This window comes from Bidens hawaiensis, unplaced genomic scaffold (assembly GCF_021521415.1).
Source record: "Bidens hawaiensis isolate Kalapana, Puna unplaced genomic scaffold, B.hawaiensis_p1.1 tig00062692_1, whole genome shotgun sequence".
NCBI classification, from domain to species: Eukaryota; Viridiplantae; Streptophyta; class Magnoliopsida; order Asterales; family Asteraceae; genus Bidens; species Bidens hawaiensis.
Window position 1 is genome coordinate 59,414 of NW_027501258.1, and position 10,865 is coordinate 70,278.

The following is a 10,865-nucleotide window of genomic DNA, read 5'->3' on the forward strand; positions in this document are numbered from 1 at the left end:
CACATGACTTATATTAATGTTAAAACAATATTTAGAAAGTTTAGGATACTCTTCATCATTTTCGTCTTCTTCCACAACATTTATTTTGGGGCTATCTTGTTTGGAATAAGGCTTAGGTCTGGAGAATTTTTGTGGGGAATCTGATTTTATGTTAGTAGACTCGTATTTCGGAATGATCAAACTTCCATGAGCCTTTTTGTCATCCCCCAGCCGTATGTATCTCAAGGACCTATTCCTTACTTTGTCGAGATTCCTGCATGGTGACATGACAAGATCGTCATAGAACAGAGAATCCTTCTTCAGCTCCATCTTGAGAGCTTCAACAGCAGCTGCCACATCGAGTTTGGGTATGTCCAAAGCTTCCCTGCTAAATCTAGTGATGTAATCCCTCAAGGATTCATCATTATTTTGAACTATTCTGTATAAATCATCTGTCAGTTTCTCAAAGGATCTACTACAACAAAACTGATTATTAAACAAGTTAATCAAATGAGCAAATGAGGTAATAGTATTGGAATGAATACTCAATAACCATTTCAGAGTCAATCCTGTTAGTGTCGAACCGAATCCCTTGCATAAGCAAGCTTCTTTGATGTTGACGGGGATGATCTCCATCCTTTCCCTGTATTGGGCTACATGTTCTTCAGGATCTGTAGTGCTATCATACAACTTCATGCTAGGAGTTTGGAATCTTTTAGGGATCTCCACGTCGAATATAGGCCAGGTGAATCTGGATAACCTATGGCTCCCTGATGGGACTTCCGCTATTAGGTGTATTATCCCCGGGATATTAGAGATCATATCCTTCATTTTTTGCAGTTATCTTGCTATCTCGGGGGGACATACCCGTATCCTGCACGGACCCACGATTAGTATATAAAGTTTCGTGAAGTAAATTGTTACCAGGATCACGGTTAGGTATCTGGTATCCTGAGCTTCGATAACTTGTATCCCCGGTAAGAGTGGCTTCAGGATAAGGTTGCGTTTGCATGGGGATATCATCCCATATATGTACTTTTGAGGATACTATGGGAGTCCCTAACGAGAATAAGCATGCTGGCATGGTTAAACGAGTCAACATGTTAATGGGATCTGGCCTCATAGGTCTAGATAGTTCCAAGGATACCGAAGGATAATTGCCCCAGTATCCTGACTGTTGTTGAGACGGAGCCCTCGTTGGTTGTACCCCCGAGGATCCACGATTCTGGAGAGTAGATGATCCTGGAGAATCAAAATCAAGGGCTCTGGGCATAAGCGGAGTTGTATCCTGGCATGGCTTTTTCTTGATCCCTTCAATTTCTTTGAATAGCTTCACGTTGGTCTTTTCTTGCTGCTTCATATGAGATTTTACCTGTTTCATCAAAGAAAGAATATCATTGTTAGAAATAACAAGATCTACCCGTGTAGAGCTTCCCGAGTATGTTGGAAGATCTCCTCAAGGCTGAGTGTTTTTCTTTGGAATTGGCGGAGGACCAGGGTTGATATTTGAAGCAGTGCTGACCACTGGAGCAAAGATGGAACTGGTTTTTGGTTGCGAAGACATGATGAAGGGATGAAAGTAATTGAAGACGAGTAAAAGATTTTGAAAAATTGTAGCACCGATTGCCCCATGGTCGGCGCCAAATTATTCTGGGTAAAACTCAACAAGAGTAATTTTGTAACCAAATTAGTAAGTGAGGTAAGGTGCTCGATAAAAATAAACGTAAATGCAATGACACAAATATTTGTTGCGAGGAAAAAACTCGTTATCCTGAGGATAACAAGTAAAAAACCCGGGGCGGTGAAAACTATCACCACCAGTTTATTAAATAATGAAAAATTACAACTGTTGGAGCTATCGATATGGACTGTGTTACAGTGATTGAATGCTGCTAAGTGTAGAGCGTCAGTGTTATGTGTGTTTTTAGTCCAAGTATCGGCTCAATTTATACAAGAAATAAACTAACAAAACTTCCTAAAAACCAGGAAAACCTAGACTACATCAAACATAGCCGTTGTCTTCCATAACGCACGTTCTTTAGGTTGTTGATAGTAGATCGAGTCTTTAGGAAGACGTGTTGAATGTTACTTGACCTGTTAATCATTAAAGAAAGGAGATTGAACTGTTAGTACGATAATATATTAAGGATACCTGTCGTTTTGGAGGATACTGCATCCTGAAGTTATCCTGAATACATCGCAACTTAGAATACCAAAAATCCAGCGTATAACAGATAGTATCTTCGAGCTGTGAGCAATCGGATCACGCCCCAGCATTTCCACCTTATGTAGGGGTGTGACAAATGGCCACATTCATTAAGACTCTTAACGAATGTGCCTTACATTAGCTAACGAGTGAGTAATCACTGACTTATACATTTACCAAAATGCCCTTATACATTTAATCTAATATAAAAATACTTTAACAAAGACCGATACGGAAAACCGTGCACTAACAAAGCCCCCTCGTCTCGTGCTCTTTGTGTCTTCAAAGTACTTTATCTCTTGAACCGGCTAGTCTTACCATTCGTATAATATCATGTTAGCCGCTATCATGTTCACAGGCTTAACATTCGTGTAATATTTATACGGGATGATCTGTAACTTACCACCACTAACACCAGCAGCTTTAGCAGATTTCCCTGACGACGAGGCACCGCCGCTCGATTGTTGATCACCTCCAAAACCAGCTGCATCTGGATCTTTATCCTGATCATCTCCTTTTAACTTCCTCAGTTCATCTTCTTTGCAAGTTAGCTAGAGAATGATCTCGTCTTGCTTATCAATCCTCTCTCTCCTGAGCAGCAACAAGGGCTTTTAATTCCCTGTTTTCTCATTAAACGTACTGAATATGTCTAAACATATTTTGCTGCTCGACCCTCATCTGTTCTTGAATGCACGGTTTGCAGCCATTTGATTCTGTTGAAGATGAATCAAATTTAACAGCTAGAACATCTGTCCTTGAGGGCTCATCTGGTAAAAGTTGGGAGGGACATGTCAACGGGCCCTGAGAACGATTGAAAGCCATATAAGAATGCTCGGGCCTCTGCAACACGACTGTAGGACTAACTTGAGCCATCGTTGCGCTAATCATTCTAAATGAAGATTCTATTTTTCATTCTTTTATTTTTATTTTATTTTAACTATATATCTATAAGCTAATCATTCAATAAATTTTAATGTTCATTCAAACGTCTCATAATTTCTAACGATCATTTCTCCACCGTTTTAATATAAACAAAAATATTATATATTTATATTTATATTTATATTTCGGGGCAACCAAATTTTATGTTGATACTAATTTTAACTTGTATCGGGTATTTACATGTGAAACTAGCTGGGCTAGCCCAGTTGACCAGGCAAGTGATGGGAGACCCGGGTGTTCTAGGTTCGATCCTTGATGCCGACCGGATTTTCCCAGAGCATAAAAACCTGTCGTGCCTTCGGGCGGGGTGAGCCAACTGGGTTTTACCGGGAACGCCAAGCCACTTGGATGTCAGCGTGGGCCCCGATAATATCAACATAGTCTGGTCTGAGTGATGGTGAGACCGCATTACGGTCGCGATACCGCTTATCTGAGAAAGTCGTGGATAAAAAAAAAAGGCGAGAAAAGGGTGAATTTGGAGAAAAGCGTCGTTATTCATTCAATCATCTTGTTGTCTAAAGAAGCAACCGAATAAAATAAAATAAAAGGCAGCAGCAGCAGCAGCAGCAACCGAATTCATTCGCTGGGTAGTCGATTTCAGTGTGTGTGGGTTCCACGACATCCTTCACTTTTCGACCTGATTCATTCTTCAATTCATCAGGTAGTGTTTATTTATGTCAATAAATAAATTCGTTGAATGAATGAAGAATTAGGTTGACCTAACAGATCGATGGCTGTTCCTGTTGAAGAAGCTATTGCCGCTCTTTCTACATTCTCCTTGGAGGTACTATTATCATTCCACCATTTATTATTTACTTGCAATTGCAATTAGGTTATTCAATTCAACTTGGAATGTATTTTATCTGTAGGATGATCAACCAGAGGTCCAAGGCCCAGCATTGTGGGTTTCATCAGAAAGAGCTGCGACCAGTAGCCCAATTGGTATGCTGACACGTATTATTAACCAGATTTTTCTCTTATGCCTTTGTTATTCGTATATTTAGGCCCTATACCTCCTCTCGAGAACCTTATTTGCTTAAAGTTGATTGCTATTTTCCCCATTTTGAGCTGCATATTCAAAGTGTTTGGAATTGCTAAAAAGAACAACAAAAGTAACTTATGTCTCTTTCGTAATCGATTTTCATTCATAACTCCTTTTTGCAGAGTATAGCGATGTTCATGCATATCGGTTGTCTTTATCAGAGGACACAAAAGCACTTAATCAGCTGGTATTATTTCATTTCATTTCATTTTTCATATTGGAATATTGCTGAAGATATCTTTTGGTATTTTGTAGAATACTCTTATACAAGAAGGCAAGGAAATGGTGTCAGTACTCTACGCATACAGAAGTTGTGTTAAAGCACTTCCTCAGGTTTCTTGAACAACATTTTCTAAATTTATTTTCGTTTATATATAGTATGATAATATCTATAATTGTGTCCAGCTTCCAGATTCTATGAAGCAAAGTCAAGCTGATTTGTATCTAGAAACTTATCAAGTACTGGACTTGGAAATGAGTCGGCTTCGTGAGATACAAAGATGGCAAGCATCAGCTGCTTCTAAAGTATGACTTATAATCTTCTTTCAGTTTTGTCTCGATATTAATTATTTCTTACATTTTTGACATCTAATCACTTTTTGTTTTTTAATTATGTAGTTAGCAGCAGATATGCAACGGTTTTCAAGGCCTGAGAGACGCATCAATGGCCCCACTGTAACTCATCTTTGGTCCATGTTGAAATTACTTGATGTTTTGGTTCAACTTGATCATCTTAAAAATGCAAAAGCAAGTATACCTAATGATTTTTCTTGGTATAAAAGGTAAAACTAACATACACAGAATTACTAATTTGACATCATTTTTTTCCTTTTTTGTTATCACAATACTATACTACAGATGAAAATATAATGTGATGATTATCAGGACATTTACTCAAGTCAGTATTCAGTGGCAAGACACGGATTCAATGAGAGAGGAGTTAGACGATCTACAGGTTTCCATGATTACATAAAAAAAATTATATTAACACTCAGGAAGTTTGATAAACTGATTAATATGTCACTTCAAGAACTAACTGTTGTATTTCTTGCAGATTTTTTTGAGCACAAGATGGGCCATTTTGTTGAACTTGCATGTTGAAATGTTTCGTACAAACAAGTATCCTACAAAGCTAAATTATTATTATGACAATTTATTACCTATTAGTTTAGGTTTAGCGTACACTTTTAAGCAACAAACTAAATCTTGCTTTATAAATCCTTGACCAATGATAGTGTGGAAGATATCCTTCAAGTTCTGATTGTGTATGCAACCGAGTGCCTCGAATTGGATTTTGCACTTCTTTTCCCTGAAAGACATGTTCTTCTTCGTGTTCTTCCTGTTCTTGTTGTCTTAGCAACATCTTCAGATAAAGATAGTGAGTCACTCAACAAAAGGGTCAAGATGAACAGACTCATTGCTATTTTTAAGGTATATTGCTTTCTTTTCTTTTTCAGACTCTTGAAATATATGTAATACAACTTATATAAGAAAAATAACAACATATTGTTACTTTAATTTGTTGTAGAATGATCCAGTGATACCTGCATTCCCAGATCTTCATCTTTCACCAGCTGCAATATTGAAGGAGCTTTCTATGTACTTTCCTAAATTCTCTGCACAAACACGTTTGCTAAGTCTTCCGGCTCCTCATGAACTCCCACCCCGTGAAGTGCATGAATATCCTTCATTTATTGTCCTTTTATTTTATTCTACAGATATAATTACACTACAGTTTACAAGCAGTGTAATTATTATTACTCTACTTTGTATTTTGTTGTAGCGTAGTTACTCTATTCAGAGTAATTACGAAATTGCCACTATGCTGGCCTTTTCTTCGCATCGTAGCATTTGCACCATAAAGGTGATTTGAATTTCATCCTAGCATTATAATGCATTTGTCCAAAAATATACATGAATTAAAGAATTGCCGGTACTTGACATGGCATCTATAACAGTGTTTGAAACACTTTGAATTTGGATTTTGTTGATTTTGTTTTAGTTGCCTTGACACGATTCACTTATCAGAGACACTATTTGATCATAAATCACATTGGAGCAATTCGTGCTGAACATGACGACTTTACTATCCGTTTTGCTTCTGCTATGAACCAGGTGTTTATTTCCTTGGATTACTTTTTTTGTATTTCTATGTGAATGTTTATTATTTATTTACGCCTGTAAACAAACCGAACAGACACGGACAATCAATCGAACAAGGCTTCCTTGTCTGTGTTTGTTCGTTATAAAATAAACGTGTTTGTGTTTGCTCCTAGCATTATAAACATATGGCTCACGAATGTTAACAAACGAACATAACTAAACATAGATGAACAATTAATGTGTTTGGCCTAAAAATTTATTAAAGCTAGACTTAACTGTAATCAGCCTAAAAAATTTGAACAACTATGTGCTAGTCTGAAATATTTATTAAAATTAGACTAAATTGTATGAGCCTAAAAATTTTAAATGAATATACTATCAAACGTAAACAAACAAATTTAGACAAAGGTAAACTAACGAACATAAACTAACATAAATGACTGTCAATGCGGACATATATTTATGAGCACAAACAAATTTTCATGAGCATAACGAGACGTGTTCATGCTCGTCCATTTAACTAAATGAACATTTTTGTTCATCTTCCTTAGTTCCTTCTTTTATTGATAAACTAACATAAACGAACTTCCCACCGAACGCTCGGTTCATTTACAGGCCCATATTTATTCTATGTTTCTAGACTTAATAATCTGTTTATTCTGATGCGAATATTTGTATGTGAGTGTCTTAATAATAATTGTGTTCCTCATTTTTTTTTGCAGCTGGCATTATTGAAGACGATCGAAAGTGCAGATATTGAATGGTCAAAGGAAGTCAAAGGTTGTATGTATGATATGGTTGTTGAAGGTTTTCAGCTTTTAAGCCGATGGAGTTGTCGCATTTGGGAGCAATGTGCGTGGAAATTCTCACGCCCCTGCAAGGACTTTGTTGAGTCGGGTGAAATGACATCATCAGTTTCTGATTATGAAAAGGTTTCCATTTATTTGTTTTTGCTCATAAACAAGTAATAAAATCTAGAAATGAAAAAAAGAAAGGACTGAAGGGAGTTTCAGTTTTTGGTTCCTGAATTCAATAATTTTTAGTTTAGCCCCTGCAGATATCTCTTATTCTTCATTCCTTTTCTTTTATAATGGATTTCCACACTTTATGTATATTGAAACTGATCATGTCAGAGTAAAGTGAAATTACTTAATTGCCCCTTCTTTAAATCTAATACGAAACCTGTTATTCCTTTTCACAAACTCTCTTTACTTTTCATCACAAAAAACACTATTCTATATAATTTTTAGTATTACCATCTTAAATGATCAGGATTTTCTTAACTATCTTATTATTCCAACTTTAAAACAAGAAATGCATCCAAACACTATTGTTAACAACCCATTTTATTACAACCGATTATCACTTCATAATAATTCAGTATTACATAATCACATCCAAGCACACCTTTAATCAACATGTTGAAGAAATATGCTACTTGTAGATGGTGTTTTCATTGATTTCTTTTTTACTTCTGCCACATAAAAGTCAAAATTTGTATTTTTTCCCAGGTGGTACGCTATAATTACAGTAGTGATGAAAGGAAAGCTTTAGTTGAACTTGTGAGCTACATAAAAAGCATTGGGTCAATGATGCAGAGGTGTGACACATTAGTAGCAGATGCCTTATGGGAAACTGTTCATGCTGAAGTTCAAGATTTTGTACAAAACACATTAGCAGCCATGCTACGCACCACATTCAGAAAGAAAAAGGACCTTTGCAGGTCAGCATCAACTGTTTTATCTGTATTTGTATAAAGAGTTTTACTATAAACTGATTTTTTGTTTCTGTGATAAACCTATATAATACTTTTTTGATATTTTTCAGGATACTGTCTGATATGCGAACCCTTTCAGCTGATTGGATGGCTAACACTACCAAACCTGAATCTGAGTTGCAAAGTTCACAACATGGAAGTGAAGAAAACAAAGGAAACTTCTTTTTTCCAAGGGCAGTTGCACCAACTGCTGCACAGGTGAACTATTGTACTTGTATCATAGGTTGCAATTTCAACTGATATACTTATTTACGGGTCATATGGGTTATGATGTATCTCTAACATGTCAAACATATAAAATGTTAAAATTCAGCTTAAAAGGTAACGGATGAAATGGTCTAAAGTAGCTAAAAGTGTTTTATAATGTAAAAAGTCTTCTGAATCCTTTTACTTAGCTAATATTATTATTGAAATATTATCATATCTGACTACGGGTGCGAAACTTTCGTGAACCCAAGCCTGAAAATTGTGTCAGACACATGAACCTAACATGCCAGGCATACTTGCGGGTTGACCAAACACGACACGAGTGACCCGAAAGTTTTTTTTTCTATGGTTTTCACATATTAATACTTTGAATTTACAATTTTACAACAAAATAAATCAATTACATTTTAATTGTATACTCTTATGTCAGTTTCTTTTTTTGTTTTAAATTTTGGCATAAAATACCCAGCCAATTTAATTTATTACATAATACGCATTTAAAAAAAGTAAAATGATAAAATAAAAAGAAAATGGGTTAAACTGGTCAACCCGCAAACCCAAGGGTTTACCCGAACACGACCTGTTTAGCTAAACAGGTTCATGAGTTTGACCTGATACTGACCCGAACCTGTGTATAGCAACCCAAAACCCATGAATTTTGTGTTGGATCCGTGCCATGTTTTTGTGCTGTGTCAGAAATTTACACTCCTAATCTGACACTAATTTTTATTTAAATTTTCGGTCAAAATTTGTTTCTGATCAACCCAATTGACCGCTACCAATATTACATGGTTAGACCCAAACCCATTTTGACCCGTTATCAGAGTACCTCATTTTGTCACATTTATTGTTGTTCCTGTTTCTTCTAAATCATCAACAATCAGTCATCTTATCTTCCATTTCTTCAGGTTCATTGCTTGCAGTTTTTGATATATGAGGTGGTATCTGGTGGTAATATGAGGAAGCCAGGAGGGCTCTTTGGGAATAGTAGCTCTGACATTCCTGTAAATGATTTGAAACAACTGGAAACCTTTTTCTATAAGCTTAGCTTTTTCCTACATATTCTAGACTATTCAGGTACCCCTTCATCTTGTTGACTGTTGTCAATAGCAGATTCTACTTTGTTATATTCTGATGCTTGGCTTATGGAAGGAAAATATTGAATTTGAGGTTTCGAAATCTCTATATATTATTAGAAAAAAGTTATTAACTCATTGTTGTTTGACTTGTTGACGAACCGAACGGGACATGTTCATGTTTGTTCGTTTAACTTTAGCTTAATAAACGATCAAACATGGACGATGAATCGAACGGGGTTTTGGTGGTCGTGTTTGTTAGTTTAGAAAATGGGCATATTCGTTAGTAGTATAAACGAACGGTTCAAAAACATAAACGAACAAACGTAACTGAACATAGATGAACAAAAATAACCAGAGCGAGCACTAATTAAAATTAAATGTGAACATCAATCCGTCGGGCCTAAAAAAATAATAAAACTAGACTAATCTATGGTGGATTTAAAAAGTTTAACTGAATATATAAACGAATGAAAAACACACGTAACCTAAGGAACATAACTAACGAACGTGACATTTGTTTATGTTCGCTTGTTTGACTAAACAAACAATTTTTTTGTTCATGTTCGTTCGTTTATTAAGTAAACAAACTTCCCGTCGAACAGTTCACGAGCAGTGAACGTTCGGTCCGTTAACAAGCCTAATTGTGGTTTCAGGCTTTCAGTACTTAATGATATAGCTGCATTAACTTTTTTATATTCTTTTTTATATTTCAGTTACTGTTGCAACATTGACGGATCTTGGTTTCTTATGGTTTAGAGAATTTTATTTGGAATCTTCTCGTGTCATTCAGGTTAGACTGAAACTTCGCCCGCATAGCATCGTGGTGTAAGAAATTTCAACAATTGTATGCTTAAAATTAAAATAAGTATTGATGAAAGTATCTAAAGCCCGATTGATAAAATTGGTCACAAGTGGGCAATATTTAAACCTTTTGTATTTACACTATTATTGCAGTTTCCTGTTGATTGCTCTCTTCCTTGGATGTTGGTCGATCATGTATTGGATTCACAAAATGGTGGTCTTCTAGAAAGTGTTTTAATGCCATTTGACATATACAATGATTCTGCTCAACATGCGCTTGTTGTGCTCAAGCAACGGTTTCTCTATGACGAGATTGAAGCTGAGGTAATTTACTAAGATGGGTTTCTTGACTTTCTAAGTAGTTACAAAATGATATGTATATACAATCTTTTTGTAGGTGGATAACTGTTTTGATATATTTGTGTCAAGATTGTGCGAGTCTATATTTACACATTACAAAAGTTGGGCTGCTAGGTATTCTCACACCTTCCTTTTTGCTGTTTTTTTTTTTTTTTTTTTTTTTTTTTTTTTTTTGAGTTTAGTTTTTACAAATTGGATATTAAATTTTTCAGTGAGCTTCTTGACCCATCATTCCTTTTCACACTGGATAATGGAGAAAAGTTTTCTGTTCGCCCAATGAGATTCACTGCCCTACTCAACATGAAACGGGTCAAGGTAATTATATTTAGGGTCTATCTTTATATCATATGTAGTTATTTATAATTACAG

The 10,865-nt window shown here is 35.8% G+C and overlaps 1 protein-coding gene across 1 annotated transcript; it reads left to right on the forward strand.

Moving 5' to 3' along the window:
* Positions 1-3,857: 3,857 nt before the first annotated feature.
* On the forward strand, positions 3,858-10,811 carry LOC143603784 (protein PIR-like; the record flags this gene model as incomplete). The annotated part of the gene is made up of 19 exons (XM_077080485.1): positions 3,858-3,911; positions 3,997-4,069; positions 4,292-4,356; positions 4,425-4,502; positions 4,575-4,694; positions 4,788-4,951; positions 5,055-5,124; positions 5,224-5,288; positions 5,405-5,600; positions 5,698-5,865; positions 6,198-6,284; positions 6,995-7,204; positions 7,784-7,995; positions 8,100-8,247; positions 9,165-9,333; positions 10,049-10,125; positions 10,290-10,460; positions 10,534-10,610; positions 10,709-10,811. Coding segments are annotated over exons 1-19 (2,307 nt in total), but the record flags the coding sequence as incomplete, so codon positions are not given.
* Positions 10,812-10,865: the final 54 nt, after the last annotated feature.